This window comes from Molossus molossus, unplaced genomic scaffold, assembly GCF_014108415.1.
Source record: "Molossus molossus isolate mMolMol1 unplaced genomic scaffold, mMolMol1.p scaffold_m16_p_5, whole genome shotgun sequence".
Taxonomy (NCBI): Eukaryota; Metazoa; Chordata; class Mammalia; order Chiroptera; family Molossidae; genus Molossus; species Molossus molossus.
The window spans coordinates 15,200,804-15,225,588 of NW_023425388.1; the positions used below are offsets into that span (position 1 = coordinate 15,200,804).

Consider the following 24,785-nt stretch of genomic DNA (forward strand, 5'->3'; position numbering starts at 1 on the left):
CTATAAACAACTTATGTTTTGCCTGGGATAAGAATTGTGGTAGCCACTCTGTCTGAATAAAAAATGGAAAAATGACCTCGAGTGAGGATAAAAAAAAAAAAAAGAAAAAGAATTGTGGTAGTGTGAATGATGTACTTAGTTAAATCTTCATTTTTTTTCTTTTCTTGGAAATGTACTCAAGAGTCATTAAGTAACATGAGTCATTATAATGAAAAACAGCAATTTTTATAAATTTGCTGTTATACCCCATGGGTGTGCTCTGTTGTCACTGTTTTATTAAAACACAAAATTCATCTGTGCAGGTTCTAGATGATAGGCATGAAAAAGAAATCTCAGTTTATTTGACATCATATTGTTCCAGTGCTTCTCAGTAATGCATTGAAAAGTGAATAGTGAAGTTATGGGCATCTCATTTGTAGTATATGCTAAGCATTGCAGTGGTGTAGTTAAAATAAATCTCTCTGACTACAAACACAATACATGTTCATTGTAGAAAGCTTAGAAAATGTAACCACTATTCAGAAATAACAACCAAAATCATTTGGCTTCCTTTCAGTCTCTGTTTTCTTGCACATATATTTTTTTTTACTCTGATTATTGTTAACATTATATAATTCTTATTTCCTGTTTTATGACCTATTGTTTCCCACCAACATTTTTATTCTTTCCTCATGAAATTAAATATTCTTAGAAAACAAAAATTTCAAACTAGCATCATACCAGACACTGTAATGTGTTTATCCCTTATTTTTGATTATCTAGATTATTTCCTTTATTTTGTTGTGGTGATTGTTATTGTGGGAGCAAAAAATATATATATATTTTTTTTTAAATACTTCCCCTCCCACCTTCTAAGTTCTTCTAGATGGGCTAAAAATCAAATTAACAGAGACAGAGTAAAAGGAGAAAAATCAAAATTTAATACATGTGCATGGGGAATTCACATAAGCATGAAAATTCCAAAGACCAGGAGGTAAATTGGGTATATGTGTTAATTTGGACAAAGGAACTGAGGGAGGTTAGGGATCTGTGATTTCACGAGTGACAATGGGTGATTCGCAGGTAGCTGAGGAAGAGCAGAACATACAGGGGCAGGTAGATTCTTGCTGGGCAACCCGGAAACAATGTGACAGGGCTAATCGAGTAGGCAGGCTCCTCTCTCATGTCCCAGCATCCACCATACTCAATTCAAATTAGGCTGCTGGGGCAGACACCCTAAGATGTCCCTCCTGGTGTAGGTCTTTCCCTCCAGAATCTCTTAGGAGGAAAAGGGAGAGGAGGGTCAAAGGTTTCTTCTGAGATTTTTCTTAATAACCAGCTTAAAACTCAGTATCCCCAAAGGCAAAACTTTTGGTGGCCTTCATTATAAATGATGCTATGATAAACATCATGGTACTTTTTTTACATCCAATCATTGGCTGAATGTCTTATTAATCTTCTAGTTGCTTTAATAAAATAAATGTACTATTTAATTAAATCTGAAAGTATGGAGGAAAGTGTTAATGCTGATTTGTGAGCCTGAGTTTAAAGATACTCCTACATTTAACTATGCCTTTTAAATTGATAGAGTTTTTTTTTTATCCTCACCCAAGGACATTTTTCCACTTTTTGTTCAGATAGAGTGGGAGGGGGAGAGAGAAGAGAGAGAGAGAGAGAAACATCAACGTGAAAGGGACACATCGAGTGGCTGCCACCCGCACGACCAACCAGGGCTGGGGACAAACCGCAACCAAGGTACGTGCCCTTAGCGGGAACCGAACCCGGGTCTCTCTGTACCGCAGGCCGACGCTCTAACCGCTGAGCCAAACCGGCCAGGGCGATAGAGTTTTTTTTTTAAAAAAACAAAACACCGTAATTTCTATTATTGGTTAGTAATAAAGGGACTATTTAAAATAATTTTTTTCTCTCAATTTCCATCTTGGGAAACACATAATTAACTGTTCACAGAGAAATAAATCTTACAAAAATGACTAAAAATTTATATACTTATTGTGTAAGTGTTTATTGACTTGTGTGTGGCCTAGAAGATAGTGAAATGAGTTCCCTGCTCTGTCAGAATTTTAGTGTACCAGTGGGGAAGGCGGAATTGTGGCTGAGGAATTTAAGAAAAACAGCAGAAAGTGGCATTTGAGTCAAGATTTCAAGGACTGGGGCAAGAATTGAGACTATTGATGTTTTAGGTATGTAGGTGACCAAAGTGTGAGCAAAGTCCTGAAGGTAGGACCTTAAAGGGGCATGTATGTGTGGATGGAACATGGTTCATTGTCTTCAGGAAGAAGAGGTCATTGGTCATAATAGGGTAGTAGTTTTCAAAAAGCATTGCTGTTTTCATTTATAATAGATACTATTATGTTATTATTTTAAATTGAGCTTTCTAAAGAATTATTTTCAGACTGGTACTGAATACATACTTTTATATACACCCATGGTATTTAACTTTTGCATTTTGGCTAGTAAGGTTAGAATTTTTGAGGGTCAGTCTTTTTTTAAAACTAATAATTCAATCATAAAAAGGGTGAGCAGAAACTTAGGAATCACCTGCTGTTATGATTATCTATGTGTTGCCATTTTTATATGAAATACTAGCACTGTTTGAGTTGGAGTACTGGTTACATGTCTACGTCTATGTCTACGTCTACATCTACGTCTATGTATATAGCAACCTGTGATGGTCAGAAACATTTCCTTTTCTGTGCCAACCAGTAAATAGCTGCTCTCTGGTTTATCTGCATATTCATTCTTGGAAATCCTAATCTTACTGTTTTAACATACACTCAATATGAAGAACTATAACATTTCCAGATAACCTCAAGCTGTGTCTTTTGTCAAGACATTTTCTGATGTAAATAAGTACAAGTGGTTAAGGTGGGGAATCACGAAATTGACTTTCTCAAAGTTTCCTTTTTATTCTGGCAACTTCTGAGCTCCTTTCTCAGGTGGGGTGTCGCTCGCCATCACTTCCAGCCCGAGCAGAGAGAGAAAACGTTTTCCCTTTTCCTTTTAGAACTGAATACTTGAGCTCCTGTTTAGATTTTGTTTTTCAATCTAGTTAGTAAATAATTTTCCAAGGGGCTATAATAGGAAATACAGTTTGTGTGTGATGAAAGTAGTGCAAAATTTTGGGGAATTTAAGGCTTCGTGTTTTATGCCACATGAATAATTATAACCAAAGAACATAAAATGTAGGGGAAAACTTAGAGTGGTATGAACAGCTAGTATTATGGTCCTTGGGACAGGAGAGTGGTTTGAACTCCATCTGAAAAAATGGAATTCACGAAATTAACTCAGGTTCTTGCCATGAACCTCTGATTTTCATGATATTTTAATTAGTGAACCACATTTTTTAAAGTTATGTAAATAATATGTAAAATATGTTAGACTTAAACCTAATGCCACAAATTACAGGAATTTTATGATATAGTTCTTTCCCAAGAAAAAAAATCTAAGAAATGTGTTTTTGTGGACTTAACATTTTTAATATTGTGAATTAAGTACAGCCTGTCCTTATAATATCTCCAAATATTACTTATGAAAGTATAACTGTTCATTATGAAGAGTTAATTATATCAGGAATACTTGAAGGGGAAATAGTTTTTGTCAAGTATTTTAATACATTTCAAAAAAGTAATTTGATGTTTATACTTTATGAAAGAATTGACTAAAAGGCCCCAAGGAAAAGTATGCACATAAAAACCTCCTGACTGTAAGGAGTACCATAAAGATGACAGTGAGTCTAAAGCCCGAGTTAAGATGTATTTCAATTTCAGCATCAAAGTATGTTATGAAATGTTTGAGTTTTAGTGCTTGACACAGAACGCTCTCAAATATTTGTTTTACTATAGAGTCTAGGGATAAATTCTATGGGTTTTTTTTTCTTTCTTTTCTTGTCTTTTCTTTTTTATCACAGCAGTCACTGAGTGGCTTCATTAAACTTTCCCTCTCGTCCAATTCCCTTGATACATTTCAGCTCTTGCTGGTGATGTGTCCCAGGAGCCATTTTTTTATTCCCTGTCATTGAGTCCCACGCTTTCGCTTTGAGACCCACTGGTGAAGGGAAGTCCCAAGGCAGCCACTGTGCATCATCCTGGGGAGCAGCGAGGCCAGATTGGAGGAGGGTGGGAGGGTCCCAGGAGGGTGGTCTCCAGGCAGAAGATGGCACCGATGCCTTACCGCAGGGGCTTGCCCGTACTTGGAGTGGCTTCAGAGTTCTGCTGCAGAGTTTGCTAAAGATGCAGTACTGATGGATGCATTGCACATGAAGCCAATTTTAAAACAGGGCAAATATTAACTTTAGAAAAAGAAAACCCCAAAGTTCCCCCAAAATGGCACGATGTTGTAAGATAAAAAAGAAAGAAGAAGAAAGAAAATGTCATTGCCCAGATCTGAGCAACACTGACATAGTCATATATGGGCTTAGTCATCATAGTCATGATGTAGGTGCTGTGTACATGAAACTGCACTGGATGGCTGATGGGATGGGAAGGGAAGGGAAGGGAAGGGAAGGGAAGGGAAGGGAAGGGAAGGGAAGGGAAGGGAAGGGAAGGGAAGGGAAGGGAAGGGAAGGGAAGGGAAGGGAAGGGAAGGAAGGGAAGGGAAGGAAGGGAGGGAAGGGAAGGAAGGGAAGGGAAGGGAAGGGAGGGAAGGGAAGGGAAGGGAAGGGAAGGGGGGAATTTCACTTTCCATAGAGGGAGACGTAAAGTGGAAAAATCATGGAGCTAGCCATTGAAACACTGTTTAGAAATGGGGGTGGGGGGATCTAGCAGAAGAGACAACTAAATGAGATGGCAGTGATTGACTTTTTTTTTATCTTCACCTGAGGACATTCTTCCATCTTTTGTTCAGAGAGAGTAGGAGGGAGAGAGAGAGAGAGAGAAACATCGACGTGAAAGGGACACATTGAGTGGCTGCCACCCACATGACCCAACCAGGGCCAGGGACAAACTGCAACTGAGATACGTGCCCTTAGTGGGAACCAAATCCGGGTCTCTCTGGACCACAGGCCAATGCTCTAACCGCTGAGCCAAACCGACCAGGGCGTGAATGACTTTTATTACTTTTTCTTGCTACAGAGAAATTTATCAAGTAAGTCTGTGGCAAAATAAGTTGAATTTAAGGGTTCCAGGCATTTTTTATAAATCTAGAAAATTTATTTTAAAATTAAAAGTTGCAAGTCAAATTGCTATTAAAGAGGTGTCTTTATTTTGCTGTGTAACTTTGAGTTGGATAAAGGTCAACTGTGATATAGAACAGAGTTGAGCCTTTTTGTATTATATATAGACTTTACAAGGTATTTGCTTTTCCTGGATATAATTTATGATTATGCATATATAAAGTTACCTTTAGGAGGACGGTTCAGACTGACAAACTCAGAGGAGGGGAGTAGGGGAGAGGATGAGATAAACCAAAGAACTTATATGCATGTACGCGTAACCAATGGCCATAGACAACAATGCTGGGGGGGGGGGTTTGGGAAGAGGGTGCCTGGGGGGGAGGAGAAACATCTGTAACAAAAATAAATTAATTAATTTAAAAAATAAAATATTTAAAAAAGGTTACCTTTATACATATTTTACAGAATTGAGGGTTGCGTTTCACTACTTCAGATGCTGTAGAGGTTGTAGCTGTGACCGTTGTTCCTCCGGAAACGTGTCTATCTTCTCTAGTAATTCAGTGACAAGTGTTTGTTCAGGGACCCAGACTCCACATGATTAAAACTGGACCCCTCTTCCCTAGTTGTCCCCCAACCACAGATCTGTTTAAATTTTGAATCCTAATAAAAAGTGTACTTTATCACCAGTTGGCATGAACTTTTTATTTAAGTGGGATGTGGCATTGCTGTAAGAAGGAGTTAGGGAGACAGTCGTGTGAGCCGGAGCCTGCTGTAGAAGCTTCTTGAAAGAGAATGAGTCATGATTCTAAGACATGTAGAGAAAATGAAAAGATGTGAATTAGAATATTTGGCACTATCCCGGGGACAATGATTTGTGTTGGTAATATTGGTACACAATGTTGGAAAGTTAGAATAGAACCAAGATGGTTCATTATTTTAATTTGGAATAGTATCAAAATCACATTTTCTATTTGGAAGGACATTAAATTCACTTGGCTACTTTCATGTGGTGTCCAGAAAAATATCTGAACATTCAACATGGTTTTATTTATCTTGCACATGTCATGAAAATGCTAAAATCACCTTTAAGCTATACATACCTGCTTTCTTAGTCCTTGTTACATGTATAGTCTATGCCTTGGGATAAATTCTTTCATTATGTGAGTTCTTTTAATAGATAGTACAGTTTGATTAGAGAAAAAACTGATTATACTCTGAAGTAACTGTAATAACCTGGCAGTATAGGTCCTCATCATTTCTGCATTTTCATAGCAAACCCATGAGAGGGTAGCAGGTTGGGAGAAAGGTTTACAATTAGTGGATTTGAGGGCCTGGTGAGGGGAATTCTCGTTGGAGAACTGCGTTGGGAATGAACAGTGCAGGGTGCTGAACAGTAAGAGGGATTCCTGCAGTGCCTGAAAATGTAGAAATAATTGTTTTGTGTCTGAAATGGAAGCTCTATGAAAATTTGGATTTCTCTTTTATTCACTGAAAGATCCCATGCTTTGAGCATGTCATGGCACAGAGTAGGTATTTAATGCGTACATATCAAATGAATGAATGGAGACCTTAGCTGCATATTGTGAAAAGGACAGAACTTTTAACGAAGGAATAACCTGACCAGTTGGAAGGCAAAGGATGTAAAGCAACAGTTTCATGGCCCTAAAAGAATCTCTGGGGCCCTGGCCGGTTTGGCTTAGCGGTTAGAGCATCGGTCTGCGGTCCGGAGAGACCCGGGTTCGGTTCCCGCTAAGGGCATGTACCTCGGTTGCAATTTGTCCCCGGCCCTGGTTGGTCGTGTGGGTGGCAGCCACTCGATGTGTCCCTTTCACATCGATGTTTCTCTCTCACTCTCTGTTCCTCTCTCCGCCCCGCCCCCCCACTCTACCTGAACAAAAAATGGAAAAATGTCCTCGGGTGAGGATAAAAAAAATAAATAAATAAATAAAAGAATCTCTGGGGTCAGGGTAAATGTCATTTACTTAGGCTAGTACTGATCAACAGAGGAAGGGCAGGCAGATTTTATTTAACAACTCAGAAGTTACAGAATTTCAGATTAGGAAGAAACTCAAGTTTTTTGGATCTGAATAAAAGTACGTTGGACTCCTTTCTGCAGACAGTAGGGTCTAACTTATCCTGCACATTTCTAGTTTAAAGCCAGTATATACAAGAGGCATCTGTGTGTAGAGATAAAACATATTAGTTTAGTTTATGATAGTTTCATTATCCTTAGCTTTTAACTCTGATGCTAAAGGATTGTTTTAACAAAAACCCCACTTCTAAACATTATTTATAGTGGTAACGGAGTTTACAAGATTATTTCAAATTCATGTGTTATACCTTAAGAGTTAGGGCCATATTTATGTATGCTGATCATTAACTCCTATTATATTTAAATGTCTTTATTAAATGAGATGAGTGTGGTGTCTAGTAGGTGCTTGATGAGTAGCTTTTAAGTACTCCCTTTCTAGAGGTTTAAATCTTTTCATGGTATTAAATTTGGGGCCCATCCTATCAATTTATTGATTAGGTACATTTTTAAGAATGTTACCCCAGCTAGAGTTCTCTGAATCTTCCCCTTCCATGTTAACTACTTTGCCAGAATATGGTGCAGCCTTGTTTTCTTCTTAAAGGCTTGGCTGTCCCTGAAGATCCCTTTATTGTATCAGTTCAGTGTTGCTGGGTCCCTGTGAGGGCATGTGACTCTTTCTCCCTTGTTGAAAACTCAGAATTAATTGCCAGTGAAAGCCTTATAATAGTCTAAATTCTCTAAGCATATTTTATACGATAGGCTCATTGTCAGTCTGCCGAGTCATGATTCAATGTTTTGCCATTGTAATAATTTGAGTTGATTTTTTTCTTTTCCCACCTTTGTTCTTATTTAATGTTTTTAGGTAAAATTCTGAATTGCGTCTAAATTCATAGATACCAATCAATGCCTATATATTCTTCAGTAGGCTCTGTGTCCTCATCGTAGCTGATCTTTGACTTCATAAAGACCTTTGGTCCATAGACCCTTTCATGCCATTTCGTATATCAGTAATGTTTAGCCTCCTCTTATTCCCTGTTCATCAGGCACTCCGGGGCCCTCACATCCGTCACTGGACCCAGTATCTCTAACTTTCACGCTTGCTCTACCCATTCACAGCTGTGCTTCTTGGTATGGTTGGTAGTCAGCCTTCTCTGTCTTATCTTTCTCATCTTCAACTTTCTACACAGTCAGCTGTTACCAGGCGTCCAGCCCTTCAACTCCAATGAGAGAGCTTCTTTGCTGCCTTTCAGGTTGTCAGGTTCATGAGACACTTTCTGTCCTCCTCAACTTCAACCTCTCAGTGGTACCTACGCCTGTGGATCACTGCCTTCTCCCCACACCATAATTATGCTGCTCGTTCTGTTTTTCTCTCTGCTGACTCTCATTCTCCTCCCTTGGCTCATTTTTGCTGCAACACACTGAAGAAATCCTCAATGTTGGTGTTTTAGAGGCGACCTCCTGGGCTGCTCATTTTCTCCCAGTACATGTACCTCGTCAGTGCCATGGTTTCTCAAAGGCCTGGCTTGATGGTTCCTGAGTCACTATGCAGGCCGGCCTCCAAGTACTTATTGTAGGTCATCAGACTCAGTGTGGCTCCCAGAGTCTTGATAATTAGCCTTGACTTTGAAGGGTAGGAGCATGCAGAGTATGGCTAACAGTGCACAGTGTTGGTTCTTAGCTCACATGGACATTTCATCTCAGATGTATGCCAGTTCCCTTATCAGCAATGCAGTAAATTTTAAACAAAGAACCCAAGGGCATGGGATATGTCTATTCAACTTTCCTCTTGGTTTTATTGTACCATTTGGGATAAGAATCTGTTTTAGGCAAAGTATAAGATTGTTTGTGACTTTTATTAAGCTGTCCAGGGCCCTTAATTTCCATGCATAAGAACTGATTAGATTTAAAGGGGCTTAATATAGAAACTCTGCATTTGACACAGAAATACACCTCATACTGGACTACCACCATAATCTAGGGCTTTTGTTGTTTTGCTTTGTTCTTTCTGCCAGTTAATTATAATTAGAAGGCAAGAATAAAATGAATCAAGCTTAATTACTTAGGAAGTATTCATGTATACATTTTCCACATTTAAAAAAAAAGAAGTGAGGATAGGCAAGTAAGCACAAGTCCCTCTTAAAATTTGACTTTATAAAGCATTTTTAGATACTTTAACTGAAGTGTAAAACTTCTTGCACACCATATTTTTTCATGTAGATGTAATCTCAGTGTTAGGATTGGCTCTTAAACTGGAAGGAGATCTGTTAGCAGGAGATTTAAACCCGGGAAGAAGCGAATTAAATAATCTGAAAGCAAAACATGGGAAACTGTCCTAATGTGGGAATGTTAGTTAAATAGCTGCTTGAATGAGTAAAGAATGGTAAGATGGTCTTAGCAAGTTCTCAGAAGTCCAAGAAAACACACATATCATCTATTATTTAATTGTTATAGTCTATAAATGCTCATTTGCACATGAGAACATTTATCAAAGACACTCATTTAGGACAGCAGTTGACTTTTCAAATCATCAGCCCTGCCTGGCCAGTGTGGCTCCGTGGATTGAGCGTCATCTCATGGACTGAGAGGTCCGGGTTCGATTCCCAATCAGGGCACATGCCCAGGTTAGGAGGCATACAGGAGGCAGACAATTGATGTATCTCTCTCACATTATTGTTTCTATCTCCCTCTTCCCCTTCCTCTCTCTCTCTAAAAAAAAAAAAAGTTATATTTAAATCATCAACCCTGTTTTCCCAAAAAGGTGGCCTCTTATATGCGGTCCTAAAAACATACATTTTTTAAGGATTTATGTAAATAGCCAGCAACCCTGTTATAGAAATTTAAAAGGTAAGACTTTGAAATATCCAGATGGTTTGGACATCAACCAAAAATAAAACATGTGGAGAATTATCATCTAATGGCATGAATGGGAAAGGTGTCAGGTCAGAGAGGAAACTGACTGACCTCTTGCTTTTTTTAACTGACTGACAAGCAGACATGCTTTTCTTGTGATTGACCTTGAGTAAACACTCATGAAATCATTAAATGGCTCACCTTTAGCTCACATTAATGGAGATCTCATGGCCTGTTAGCCTGACTGCATTGTTTGAAGGTCTATTTTGAGCCAGATGGGAACAGATGTTCACCAAAAATCAGAAGTCTTTCATCAGTATTTTTCCCACACCCTATTTCCGGGTCAAAACATCTGAGACCCCAAGTATCATTTTTAATTTTTATAAGTATAATGTCCCTCTCATCCACATTTAAGGCATCTTTATAATTTTAAGTGGAAGACTGAAACTGTATTATTTGGAGTGAGAGCTCCTCTAGAATTACCCCCTGTAATCATAAGCCTTAATGACACACAATTTCCTCGTTTATAAATGTTAAATCTGAAATGAGAGATTTCCTTCTTCAAACACTTTGTGCCTTCTGTGTGCAACAGGGCTAGACTCTGAAACACTGGTTAAGGTTTAGTTTGATTTAGTTGGGCGTTAGGAGAGAAGTTGGCTGGAACAACCGAGTCTGATTGAAAGGCTCAGCTTCTGCGTGCCTGGAATGCTTGCCCTTCACAATATTTGCTCCCTAAAGTAGTTGGTTGAAGGTGGAGTTTTCAGTGACTCTGGTTGTTGACCCAGAAGGGGCTTAGGTAATGGAATGGGGCTTTGGCAGCATGCCAGGGCTTTCTGGTTGAGGAGGGCAGGGCGGCCGTGTTCAGAGGGCCAGAACCAGTCCGATGATGTTTGAAGCCTCAATGCACCTTCTTTGGACGCCTTTGCTTTATTGCTTAAGAGAATTTTGAACTGCAGCAACCATAAATATGCAGTGGCTTGTAGTGACACGTTTACATGGTTTTTGCGGCGAAACAAACGCGTTCACTCTTTGCCTGGTGTGTAAAGTTTGAATGACACTTGTGCTCTGTCGGAAAGGAACAGACGTTTTCATGATAAAACCCAGTCAAGCAGAAAAGTAGCAAAGTGAGCAGAAAGTTTCATTTACATCCATGATTGAAGATGCAGTGATGAAAGAAAACGGCTGGGTTCAAGAGTAGCTGTGTTCTGTTCTGCCGCATGACCCAGGGAGCTTTGTCAATACGGAAATCGTTTTTAATACTTACCGAAGAAGGAAGGCTCTAATCAGTAGTCTCAGATTGTGCATATTTTTTTAATCCTCATTTGAGGATATGTTTATTATTGATTTTAGAGAGAGGAAGGTATGAGGGGGAGAGAGAGAGAAACATTGATGTGAGAGGAAAACAAGGATCAGTTGCGTCCTGTCCACACCCCAACTGGGAATCAAACTCACAACCTCTTTGGTATACCAACCAACTGAGCCACCTGGCCGAGGTGTGCTTTTTTTTTTTTTTTAACAAACCTTAGATTTTCTCAGTGATTTTGAGTTATCCTTAAACAGATTTTCAATATCCCCTTTATTATCAAGCCCATTATTTATTTGTTATAACGTGGCTTTCTGCTCCATCACCGCAGATTCACAGTACTTTCTCAGCCTTCACTGGTCAGTGGCAGCAGGGACAGACAGCTAACTCAGTTGGGCTAGAAGCCATCATAAGACACATAAGAGAAGTTAGAGAAGGCTTTTTGGGGGGAGGGGCGGGATTTTCTGAAAAATAATTTGTGATACACCTTTTGGAAGCCTTAATGTAATTTCCTACCTCAAGTCCTCTTCCCTAGAAGTCCAGAAATTTGATTATTTCAGCTCTCTCAGGAGCGATAACCCTGGCTAATTGATTTACAGAATGAAATTAAGCCTTGTTTACAAATCTGAGTGGCAATTTCTAAGTGCACAGTAACCAAGGAGGGGGTCTAACTTAGCTGGGATCCATCCCCTTGGGAAAGATTCCGTAACTAGAAACACAACTCCAAGTGGATCTGAGTTATTTCTGAATCATATTTTTATTGAAGAGCTTGATGAATCCTATATATTTATTATATTTTTTATTCTATTAGACATGGCGTCACTCCTCCCTGGGTCATGTTGCAGGTACAATGACAGAACTCAGATCCTTTCTTCTATATTTTAACAAAGCCTTCAGATATTAATGCAATGCTTTCATACCAGTAAAGGGTTGTGCTAAATTTCAAATACCTTATCAAAATTACTTCCAAGCTAGCTCTTTTCTTAATGCTGTGATACTATTTGTTTACTCTCTCTCTTTATCTACTTCCTCTTGCCTTATGTAGTTTTGCATCTTTCAGGATATGAATTCTTTTTCTTTTTTTTTGTGGAGAAGTTTTAAACCCGTGAAATATAGAACATTTATCACTCTAATCATTCGGAAACAATGCCATTGTCTCCTAAAGCTATACCTTTCAAGTCTAAGCTTCACACAAGAGAATCCAGAGGGTAATAAGCTCTCAGGAGCACAGTGTGGCAGCTGGGCATTAGGAGAGAGGTTCGCTGGAATAACTGAGTCTGGGCATCACGAGCATGAGGTAGGGGGTAGCTGGTGATAAGCATGGAATCTATGTGCTAAGGGTCCCAGGCCAGACGGGCAGGAAAATGGATGCAGGCAGTGAAACCTCCTGCTAACCTTAGCAAGTGAGTGTCCAGGGATGTAGGGTCATGATGAGTAGTGGTAGCAGATGAAAAGGAGAGGAGAAGTAGAAGGAATACTTGCTGTCTGCTCAGCAAGTGGTTTATTGGAGTTCAGAATTTCAGAACATTTCTGTGTGTGGCGTGATCTGAGGTCCAGCCTCAGGAATATGGATAGCTTGAGTGTGGAGTAGAGGTATAACATAAATCAGTGGTACGTGTTTATGAGAAAACAGAAGCATAGCACAGAAAGGGTGTCTGGGTTTTATGCACAAATAGGATTTGTTCAGCAATGCCACCATTTTGGTTGGGCTCCCCGAAAATGCTGGTTCAACCGACTCTCTCTTGCTTCCACACAAGATAGATTTTGACCCCAATGATGAATTGCTTATTGTCCTTTGGATACAGTTCCAGGATTCGATGGTCAGTTGGCACTCGATTTTAATCTGGTACATTTGCTGAACACAATACCTTCTTAAGTGGGTGTCCAGCAAGGGAATGGAAATAGGTGGAAACATCAACCTTGAGCATAGAGTCGGTCATTAAAGCCTTAGGCATGGATGATATATCTGAATGAGAAAGTACGATCAGAGAGTAGAGGACAGTCTTATTTATAATCAAAATTATTGAAAGATGAGTCAGTGAGAGGACAGGAACAATGAGCTTCAAACAGAACGGGGAAACAAGTGCTGTCTCGATCGGTGGAAAGTCAGAGTAGACTAAACTTAAGGAAGAAAGTAACAAGGTAGCATGGACAGTGAACTTAAGGGCTGAGAAGAGACTGACACATTTGTTGCCGTTGACTTTGGAAGAAGATTGTTGGAGCAAGGTCACATGGTAATGACTTGGAAAGAACAGTCCGGGTCCTAAAAATGTAGGTCCACCACTCTTTTGAGGAGTTTATCTAGAAAAGTGCCTCTTCCTGTCTTGATTATAGCCTACCTCGCACATGGCTTTCTGAGTGTGGTATGTGGAAAAGGCACGCTGTGTATTTTTACCTCTCCGTATAATTTAAGGTTTTGGTAATAACCGGTGGTTATCTTCCCTCACTGCATCAGCCTGATTGGTATTTTGTTAGCAATTATGTGGCTTTTTAAAAGCCCCATATATAACCCTAATTAATTGCATCTTTAAAATCTTCCAAGCTATGGATTTTTTAATAAGTCAGAAGGAAAGAAAGTATTAGGAGAAAGCAGTCAATGTGTATATTTGTATTTTCAAGAGACCAAATAGAGAATTTAGGGTGGTATCCCTACAGTTCTGCCTTTCAGCTCATCTGTCAAGATCTAGAAGACTGAATGAATGAGGCTAAAGATACGTAGGTTTAGGTTTAAAGGAAACCTCACTTATATTTCTACATCTGAAGTAATTGCACACTTATAAATACAAATTATAATATGAGAACAGCAAAAAGAGAAATGAGGGAAGAAGGGAAATTTGCTGATAAGTAGGGTTAACGGTAGTACATTGAATTCCAGTGATAGCCCTCTCGGTGGTTAACATGTGTGGTACCCTGATAGCATGTAGAACTGTGCATAGGATCTTCTCAGGGTATTCAAGCTGACGAGTTTCTCTCTGTTTCAGCCTGTATCTTTGGATTCAGATTTCTCCCCATAACCTCAACCTCTCCTCATTCAACTCATCACTCCTTGAACGATATTCCTGATCTCTAAAATTTGACACTAAGCCAGTACTGCACAATGGTGGCCGCTTGCTAGCCACAGAAGAACCTGAGACACGCTGGTCCAGACGGACCTGTCTTACAGGTGTAAAATATGCACCAAGTATTGGAGAGTTAGTCTGGGAGAAGGGAGGGCAGAATGTAGACTGTCTCAGTAGTCATTTTTTTAAATTGATTGTTTTGTTTTGTTTTTAATGTATATTTTTTTCTGTATTGAGCTTAGAGAGAGAAGAAGGGAGGAGAAAGAGAGATAGAAAGATTGATGAGAGAGAACATCGATTGCCCACCTCCTACATGCCCCGCACTGGGGACCGGGCCCACAACCTGGGCATGTGCCCTGACCGGGAATTGAGCCAATGACCTCTTGGTGCATGGGTCGATGCTCAACCACTGAGCCACACTGGCCAGGCGATTGAGTGTTGAAGTGATAATATTTAGGATATACCGGATTAAATTACGTATATCACTGAAATCAATGTTACCCATTTCTTTTTACTTTTTTAAGGTGGCTACTAGAAATTGAGAACCACCCACATGGCCCGCATTATATTTCTGTTGGGTTGTGCTGCTCTGTGCTCTTTTGGTTCAAGTCTTTTGTATCTTTCGTAGGACTGGGAACAGAGATATTTAGCAAAACTGAGTAGTAGCAGAGATGATCTCTCACAATTAAAGCAAATCGTGTTGGGTTTTAATTTTTATTCTTATCCCTCATCCTATGTGAACCTCTCTGGCCAGGGCATTGGTAGCCTCACTTTTTCATTGACGGAAGTCACTGTATTCTCCTGAGTGGTTCATTGCCTCGTTTTGTCCTCTCTGGCTTCCAGTATAGAACTCTTTCTACCCTATCTTGTATCTTCTATGATTAAAGAAACAAAACACAAAAGAGGAGCACCTTGTGTTCAAAGGTACTACCTTTGAGATGGTGCCAGAGTGACACTTCCGTGGGACAGGGCACCAGGCTTATGGGAGACAGGCATGAAAGGTTCGACTTTCATTTTTATCCTCACCCGAGGACATTTTTCTTTTTTTTGTTCAGGTAGAGTGGGAGGGGGAGAGAGGAAGAGAGAGAGAAACATCGATGTGAAAGGGACACGTCAAGTGGCTGCCACCCACACGACCAACCAGGGCCGGGGACAAACTGCAACCGAGGTACATGCCCTTAGTGGGAACCGAACCCGGGTCTCTCGGGACCGCAGGCCGACGCTCTAACCGCTGAGCCAAACTGGCCAGGGCTCGACTTTCATTTTTAAAGAGGACAAACCATGCAAAGTGCTTAGATTGCTCAAATTCATTACAACAGAGAGTGGAATGCCGGCTGCCAGAGGACTGGGGGAGAAGGGGATGAATGGGGACTTCCTGCTCATGGGTTTAGAGTTTCAGTTTTGCAAGATGGAAAGAGCACAGTCGCGGAACAGTGTGGATGTACTTAACCCCACTGACCTGTACACTCTTAAAAATGGCTAAGATGGGAAGCTTTATGCCCTGTGTATCTTACCACAATTGAAAGAAAAAGACAAGCCATCTAAAAAGTGTTCCGTAACCTGTAACTGAAAACTAAAAAACCTTAGTTAGATGAGTTATAATGAATTATCTTTAGTAGACCCTTCCTACCTGAAGGAACAGTGGAAGGAAATCTCCTGGGAGCTTGTTAGAAGGCAGAACTGGTCCCATCCTCCACCTGTCCAATCAGAGAGTGCGTTTTAACAAGATCCCCAGGTGACGCGGGTGCACGTCAAAGCTTGAGACGCCCTGCTCTGAACATCATTTCTCAAAATGTGGTGGATCAACCACCTGATCCAGAGCCCTTTGGGGAGCTCTGTTCTCAGGCCCTCCCAGCTCCCTTAGATCGGTCCGGGCGCCAGGGCTGGAGGGAGGGTGGTCTCCAGGCTGATCCAGCATCTCAGGTGACTCTGAAGCACGTTAGAACCCCTGACCTGGAAAGATTTAACAACTGTTATTTTCGTAATTCCATCCTTTAACTGATCTTGGAATTATTGCAAGTATGAGTGACAAAGAAGGCCCATTATTGATCAAATCAAGCACATGAGCAGTAATTGATGCAGTTAAAAAAAAAAACAAGAGGCAACAGAAAAAGCACCTGGAATTTAGCCTGGAATTGGTTGGTGAGGGAGCCAATATGCGGAATTTGCGTAACAGTTGGTCACTTTCCTGGAGCAGTGAGCACTCCAGCAGTGCAGCCTGGTTTTGTGATGAGCCGTGCAGAAACCCTATCAGGAAAAAAAAAAAAAAACGGAGAGGATAGTCCAGAGAATTTTCATACAGTCCCCTCTGAGTTTCCCACTGTTAACCTCTTGCATTAGTAATGTGCATTTGGAAGGAAGACCACAGAGGTAGGGCATCCTTTTTTATCATATATCAAGGGCGTATGTTATCAATGTGATATGTCACTGTTGATGCTGACCTTGGTCACCTGACTGGGGTAGTTTGTCAGGTTTCTCTTCTGTGAAGTTACACATTTTACCCCATTCATGCTGTGCTCTCTGGAAGGTGGTCACTGCAGAGCCCACCACCAAGGAGCGGAGAAGTAACCTTCACCTCCTCATGGACAGAGTATCACATACATTATTGGGAATTCTGCAAAGATTTGTCTCTTTCCCGCCATTGATTCACTCACCCAGTCATTGGGACTCATGGATATTTATTTTACACTTTGAGTGATAATCCAATATTACGCTATGTATATTATTGCTCATGTTATTTCGGCTTTGGTCCAACGGCCCATTGGGAGCTCTTTCAGTTGGCTCCTGTGCTGTTTTGACATCACTTTTATTTTTCCTCAAGAATATGCTCCAGATTCGTCTTCCATATTTTCTGTCCCAGTCCTGGAACTGGCTATTTCTCCAAGGAGCCCCGATTCCTCCAATTCTCATCTATTACCACATGGACCATTCTGCCTCCTCCCCTTGCCTGTCTATAAACCCCGACCCCAACAGTGAGAAACTGGCTCCCACCCTCCACCATCCATTTACGTACCGTTCAGTTTCAGTACACATGCAAGCAGTCTTCGAATTAACTTGTACCTAGGTGACGTGTTATAAAAGCTGCAAAATTGCTACCAAGTGCTTCTTCTGTTCCTATTGTTTTTTTTTAATGTGTGTCCTTGGCACTATTTTTCCTTATTTTAAGACCCATGTTATTCAGAGCCTTGGTCAAAACTGTTGTATCTTGTACATATATCTTCCACTGAGGTATGTCCATGAGGCTGAACTCCACTCACTTCCAAAAATTTGAGAGAAGATTTCAAGGAAACTTTTAGTTGTCACTATTATCTGCTACTAATCACTGTGAATTGTTGATGAAAGCACAGTCACTTCGTAAAGGGACGTGCAGTTCCTTCCCCTGCATATCCTCTTTGATAACCCAGTGACTATCCGCTCTCCGAAGCAAAAACCATCCTGGTTTATCACATGGGAAATTTGTTGAGAAGTATTTGGACTGCTTCTGTGAGTATCTTTTCTATCTCTTGAGCACAAATGCTTCCCAGAAAAATTTCCCAGCCTACTTGGTAACATGTGGACATTATAAAATATGAGTGCATAATTAGCAAATTCAAGGAAAAAAACGGTTTCTGGAGTAAGAGTCTGAAATAGTAAAATAAAACGTTGCCTGAGGAAGCCCTTGACTAGGTTCTCATTTTAAGACGCACGTGTGCGGTAGTGCAGGTTAATAAGCACACAACCTTGAAACGGTGGGTGGTGAATGAACACGAGGAAAAGAAGATGATGATTAATAATAATTTATTGAGCACCCTTGTGTTGGGCGCTGAGTCAAGTGCTTTATGAGTATTAACTCAGTTCTTTCAACTCTCCCATTTACTGTACTGTAACCTGGACTGATTATATAGCTTCTCAGTCTCACATTCTTCCCTTGTGAGGTGAGGTCACTGTGCTGCCCCAGTGCACAGTTCTGATGCACACGAAGTATTTAAGGCATTACCCAGCACAGGGTCCAGAATTATTGGCACTATGGACACCTTCTCTTTGCGAGCCAGATCTGGACTGCAGAATGTAACACATTGATGGCGACTGCAAGTTGGCTATATCCAGTCATTCCATTTCTAGAACATTCTTCTCCCTTTCCCCACCCCCACCTCTTTTCTGCATCTTCTTCAGCTCACGAGACAAGGAAGGGAGAACACACACCTTGGGCAGAAAACCAAAGATCTCAGGCAAGTCTAGCCGACACCTCTTTAGTCTCTGTGAATTCACAGAAACAACGTTCATTCGCCTGAGATCTCTGTGCCTTAAAGAACCTATGCTGGATCCTAGAATCTTCTCATCCGTCTATCCAGTGCTGCTCCGGCCTCATAAATTTAGCAGTATTCATTGTGAAAAATTCTCCTCTTTTCCTCCAGCACCCTTTCCCTTGCTATTTCTCTCTGGGCCTTGGGTTCTCAGTCCCTTTGGATTTAGTTGGAACGCTTTATGCTCTTAATTCTGTCTCCTCCGGGCATCATCTGTCTTTTGAAAAAGCAACATGAAGAAATTAAAAACTGCATTCCCATTTGCATTTCATAGCGCGGGAGACTGCTACTTGCCTGTTTAATGTTCATTCCTGCTGCTTCCTTTCTGGAACTTGAACATGGAGTGAGGTTTCTGTGGTCACAAAATGACCACAGAACGTGAGGACAAAAACCAACTTGCTACTGAAGGCAGTGTAGAAAGCCAGGAGTAGCCTGGTCCCCAGGGCATCATGGACTATCCGCAGCAGTCCCGGCCGCAGCTCCAGACTTCTTATGTGGGACCGAATCCATGACCTCCTTAAGCCACTGTTTACCACGAGTTTCATGTCCACACAGTGGAACACACTCCCGACTGTTCCGTATGGCTTGCCAGTAATGTAAGTCTAGTTTTATTGTTGAACTGACTACATTATAGATAACATTAAATACTTTGTAGTCTAAAAGTGGCTCTACTTTTAAAAAACCAAAGGGAATTGCCAAATAAACCATGTGGACTGGAGTTTCCATGACAGTGAGTTGTTAGCACTCTCGGGTGCAGAGCCTGGAGACCCAGGGGTCAGGCTGGCCCTGTGGACAAGCCACTTGAACTGGCTCTTTCCCTCCACCTGTAATGTGAGCTGCACTGTCCTCTCAAAACCACCGAAGAGCCATTGGACTGAGGCTACGGAGGCCCAGTGGAATTTGAAATCACTGACCTTGCCAGGAGATTTTAGTCGAGAAGCCAAGCTCGGATCTTGTTCATGAGCTTTGGAAATCTCCTATCAGTTGAGGTGAGGGGGACATAAATTGTGAATTGTTGAAACCGGACTGTATGGTTATCAATAAACATGCACAGTGTATATGGATGAATTTATCCACTAGGATTATATTATCCACTGGGTGCCAAATTTTCCAACGTCTGGCATAAACGGGAACCTGAGTTCTCGTTATGATATTAATTTATTTTCAGTTCTTTTACTTGAATTCTGTTAAGAATTTTTTAAATTAAAAAATCAAACCAAATCAATTTAAGGTTCGTTTTAAAAACAAAAGTATGTGGTGAAGGCCAGGGGAGGGGTGGCAGGGGGGTGGAGGCGGGCGAAAGTGAGTGGATGTCTGTGAGAGTGTCAACAAGAAAATTAATTAATTAATTGATATAAAATAAAAGGTATGTTTAGTTCACATGGAAATTCCAGGTACATACTATCAGATTTTTTTATATTAGAAAATTATTTTCAGACTGTTTTAGTTTCAATGTAAAATTGAGTGGAGAGTACAGAGAGTATATTTCCTGTCATAGATTTTTAAGAATAATTCTATTTAAATTAAAAAAAGAGAAAACAAACCATTTTAAACTAAGTTAGTTTGTGAGAAAGGGATCATTATAATTTTGTCACTCTTTAATTCTCTATTGTAATTTTTAAAATAAATTTTTGCATTTTAATTGCTTGAACATTTTGACGTGTAACCTTCTAGTATGTTCCATCAATTTTGAAAGTACTATAGGCAGGGTTGTAAAACCACAGCGTTATTCTAAGTGTTATTTTAATGTTAGAGTCCAATGAGTTTTCTATTTTGCCATTAGTCCTGAGGGCTTATTAAATAGCCAATATCAATCCTTTAAAAAAGCAATCTCATGGGGGGAGCATATATTTATTGGCTATGCACAATATGAGAAACCTAAGAGCATATTTGTAATACTAAATGGAATGTCATTTTTCAAATTTAAAAAAATTCAGATATCCTTTTATACATCAATGTAATGCATGTTCTTTGATGAACATTAGATTTTCCTGAGCTAAATATCTCTCGGTGACTTTGGCTTCGCATTGAAAGCCCGACCTCAACAGAATGGCCTAAAACAAGTAAAACAAGACCAAGCCACGTGGTTGTTCGGGAACTCATACCTGGTTTTTGCTATGAGAACTCTTTCAGGTCAAGATGGAGAGCATTTGATATTTGCTCCTGATTGGCTCATGAACTGATTTAATAGCCTTGGGCTGGGCATGTAGTTTTTATAGCAATTACTTGTAAAACAGAAAAAAATCACTTCGTATTTCAAACATTTGTAAATATGACAATATGGTTCAACTGACCAGAGCTAATAAACCAGGCGGGCATCTTCAGGCCATTGGTCACTTCTGGCCTCCTGTGGTCTTAAAGATTGGGCTGCCCTGGGCACCTGGTATCCTTGCCAACAGCTTTATCCACTGCCTGTCCTGAGGAACCGTGAAGAGTCCACCTGGGGAAGGTATATTGGCTTTGGATGAGACGATTTCTGTTTTCTATTCTTCATCTCACGTGGGTTTTATTTAGGCGGTTTGTTTTGTTTTTTGGTGGCGGCTGTTTTGTAGTATTCTATGGAAACAGAAAATTTGGCATCCCTTGCATGATGATGATATGTATTTCCTTGGAATTTATATGTTAATGGTGATCTCTGGGTCACTTCGCCATAATCTCCTGAGGGTGGGTGTCCTTAGATGCATTTCTTAGCAGGCGTCTCTCTCCTGGGAAGTGGGGTTTATGTCACCAGAGGTTCAGCACACAGCCCTTGTGGAGCTGAGAGCTAACGAACGCCCTTGGAGCCGAGCCACTGTGATGGAACAGGCGCCCAGGACTCAGGGCTCCTTCCCACCAGGCAGCACCTGCAGCCCTTGGGGCTCCGTGTCTCCCACTTCTTGCCTTCTCTGTGACTCACCCATGCTGCAGGCCTTGTCAGCTGTCTTAACGATTTAAGGAAGGACAAGATGAGAGGTTCTTTATCCCATACAGTTTGCTTAGATTTTTATCTAAGTGTTAATTATTAAAGTAAATGCTTGACCTAAAAACAGACTAAAGTTTAAATGCCTTTATAGAAGGAGAGTTTTAAAGAACCCTGTTATATGAAGTAGCTGAAAAGGTTTTTTCCTCCACCTCCTTAGGGCCTTTATTCACGTTTCATGTGGCATTTCGTGTAGCACGTCATGGAAGAAGAAATTCTTATCTTTGCTGGTGTGTGAACAACTTATGTTCTTTGCTCCCTCGGAATCTGGTCGTGCAGGTGTTGCCTGAAGGGTGGCAGTGCCCAGCCAGGGGTCTCCCTGCTTTCATGGCCTCGCGACACTCGTCCACTTAACTGAAGTGCGTATCTGAGAAACGAGCTTGAGCACGTAGTTTGGCCTCTGTTGCCTGTGAAATGGTACCTAAAGCCGCAGACTCTGAAACGTACCTCTCCAGTCTCATTGTCTCCTGGTGTCCCTTTTCTGCTTGCGCTGTGCTCCAGCCACAGGGAATGCTCCCCCTTCTACAAATATGCTTTGCCCTCTCTTTTTAAAAAAAAAAATATATTTTTTTCTTTTTTTTTTTATCCTCACCCGAGGATATTTTTCCATTTTTTGTACAGATAGAGTGGGAGGGAGAGAGGAAGGGGGAGAGAGAGAGAAACATCGACTTGAAGGGACACATCGAGTGGCTGCCACCCGCAAGACCAACCAGGGCCGGGGACAAACTGCAACCGAGGTACGTGCCCTTAGCGGAAACCGAACCCGGGTCTCTCCGGACCGCAGGCTGACGCTCTAACCGCTGAGCCAAACTGGCCAGGGCAAAAATATTTTTTTCTTTATTGATTTTAGAGGGAGAGGAAAGGAGAGGGAGAGAGAGATAGAAACATCGATGAGAAAGAACATCTGTTGGCTGCCTCCTGCATGCCCCCCACTGGGGATCCGGCTCACAACCTGGGCATGTGCCCTGACTGGGACCCGAACCGGTGACCTCTTGGTACATGGGTCGACGCTCAACCACTGAGCCGCGCCGGCCGGACCACTTTGCCCTCTCTTTATTCTCTCTTTCCATAGGAAGTTCCCTCATTTTGAAGTGCCTTTTGCTTGCCATCCACTCACCCATTTACTTACTCAACCAGTGTGGTCATGTTTGCTAAAACTGGGTCAGGGATTGGGAGTAGAATGTTAAAGAAGACAGATACTATCTTTACATCTGGGAACTTCCATTCATTCTCTGTGTGGTATGCTCCTACTTATCCACTTAGACTCACTTCTAATGACTTGGAGGTATCCCAGTGCACCCAGGCAGATTTGTGTGCTCTGTTGGCCCAGCTCTTTTCTTCATTTCTGGTGCAACATTTAACCTCTTCATTCTTAAGATACTGATTGCCTACTGTGTGCAGAGTCTGCTACAAGTTAGGGATATGCTAGCCAACAAGACAAATAATAATTAAGCTCACGGCTCACATGTATTGTAATAATTCAACTTTCACCCTCATCAGAATGTGAGTTCTTGTAGGTCTTCATGTAGTATCTTTATATCTGCAGTACCAGCAATGCTTCAAATAATTTGCATGATATACATTTTCTGTAAAAATACAGGAAAAGCCAAAGTTGTTTCATATAATTTAATTGGATTAAATTCTGTGTGTGTATGTGTGTGGTTATATATAAATATGTACTACACATGTGTATATATAAATTTTGTTTGTTTACAAAGTAGAGAAGTGCTAAATTTTCTTTAAGTTTAAAAATAGATGAGAATGTCTAAGATGGAGGAGGGGGCAATTACCTAGATTGATTCTGCTCAAACGATCGCCTAGGTAATGTCAGTTTTTATTTTTTTACCCTTGTTGCACTTGAATGGCAGCTCTTTTGTGATTGACTTTGCAGTCAGAGATTTCTATTAATGAAAGATTCTACTTAAAACATGTAGGAAATATTTTAACCATCAAGGTTGTTGTGTCCAAGAACTGGGCTGCTAAGGACACAGGGCTGGAAATTCTAAAGGTACTTGCTTTCCTGGGTTGATTAGTTCATCATTCAAACACCTGACAACTCACTTCTCTGACCACTTTAGCCCATCCTTCCTTGACTCTGTCCCTGTGTTAACTGTGATGCAGACAGAATGACACAAAGTTGTTTCCCTATTTTGCAGTTGGCGAGTTTGTAAGTGATGCCCTCCTTGTTCCTGACAAGTGCAAATTCTTACACCAGGAGAGGATGGATGTCTGTGAAACCCACCTGCACTGGCACACCGTTGCCAAAGAGGTACCAGCCTGTACATTCTTTCTCTTAAAGTGAAGATGTCCCAGGGGCCTGGGTAATGACATGTTAAAGGGTATTTTGAGGCAATAGCTGTCTTGATAAATAAGTCTGTTGTATTATTATTAAAAAATAAATCCTATTCATGACTATTTGTAGAGTCAAAAATAGGGCCTTTTGGATTCATTGTGTATCTGTGCCGCATTTCATAAGTTAGAAACCATAATCTTACACTCTCTAGACCTTAAAATGGATCTCTTCTTCAAATTATTTTTGTTTCCTATTGTTTTCTTTGTCACGCACAAAAGTTTAAAGAATTAACAGTTTTTTCTGTTATTGATTGTGGTATACGGTAGCAGGACAGGAAGTAGTTTGTGCAGTATCAACGTCAACACTAGTTGGAATTCAGTTTCTAAGTTAAGCTGTCCAGGTTGTGTTCCAAGCCATGTTACACCTTCATTTTTCTTTTTTCTTTTTTTTATTATTTTTTTTTATCCTCACCCGAGGACATTTTTCCATTTTTTGTTCAGGTAGAGTGGGAGGGAGAGAGAGGAACAGAGAGAGAGAGAGAAACATCGACATGAAAGGGACACATCGAGTGGCTGCCACCCGCACGACCGACCAGGGCCGGGGACAAACTGCAACCGAGGTACGTGCCCTTAGCGGGAACCGAACCCGGGTCTCTCTGGACCGCAGGCCGACGCTCTAACCGCTGAACCAAACCGGCCAGGGCCACCTTCATTTTCCTTTAGTGGGCGAGGACATGCACCAGTCCTGGCCTTGGCTAACTCCTGCTTTGGGCAGGACTGATAACAGACATGAGATAATGCACATAAAATGTCACCTCACTTTTTGATATTACCACATCTAAAATGTCTCTTTCTTTTGGTACATTATGAACATTTCCCAGTAATTTATGTAAGTAT

At 40.8% G+C, this 24,785-nt stretch overlaps 1 protein-coding gene across 8 annotated transcripts in view; it reads left to right on the forward strand.

Annotated features, from left to right (window-relative positions):
• LOC118616898 (amyloid beta precursor protein) overlaps nucleotides 1-24,785 on the forward strand; it is a 241,811-nt gene that overhangs the window by 79,153 nt on the left and 137,873 nt on the right. For all 8 annotated transcript variants that reach the window (XM_036242451.1, XM_036242452.1, XM_036242453.1 and 5 more), the window contains exon 4: nucleotides 23,753-23,865. In XM_036242451.1, the coding sequence (XP_036098344.1) occupies nucleotides 23,753-23,865 (113 nt within the window). The remainder of the gene's footprint in view (nucleotides 1-23,752; nucleotides 23,866-24,785) is intronic.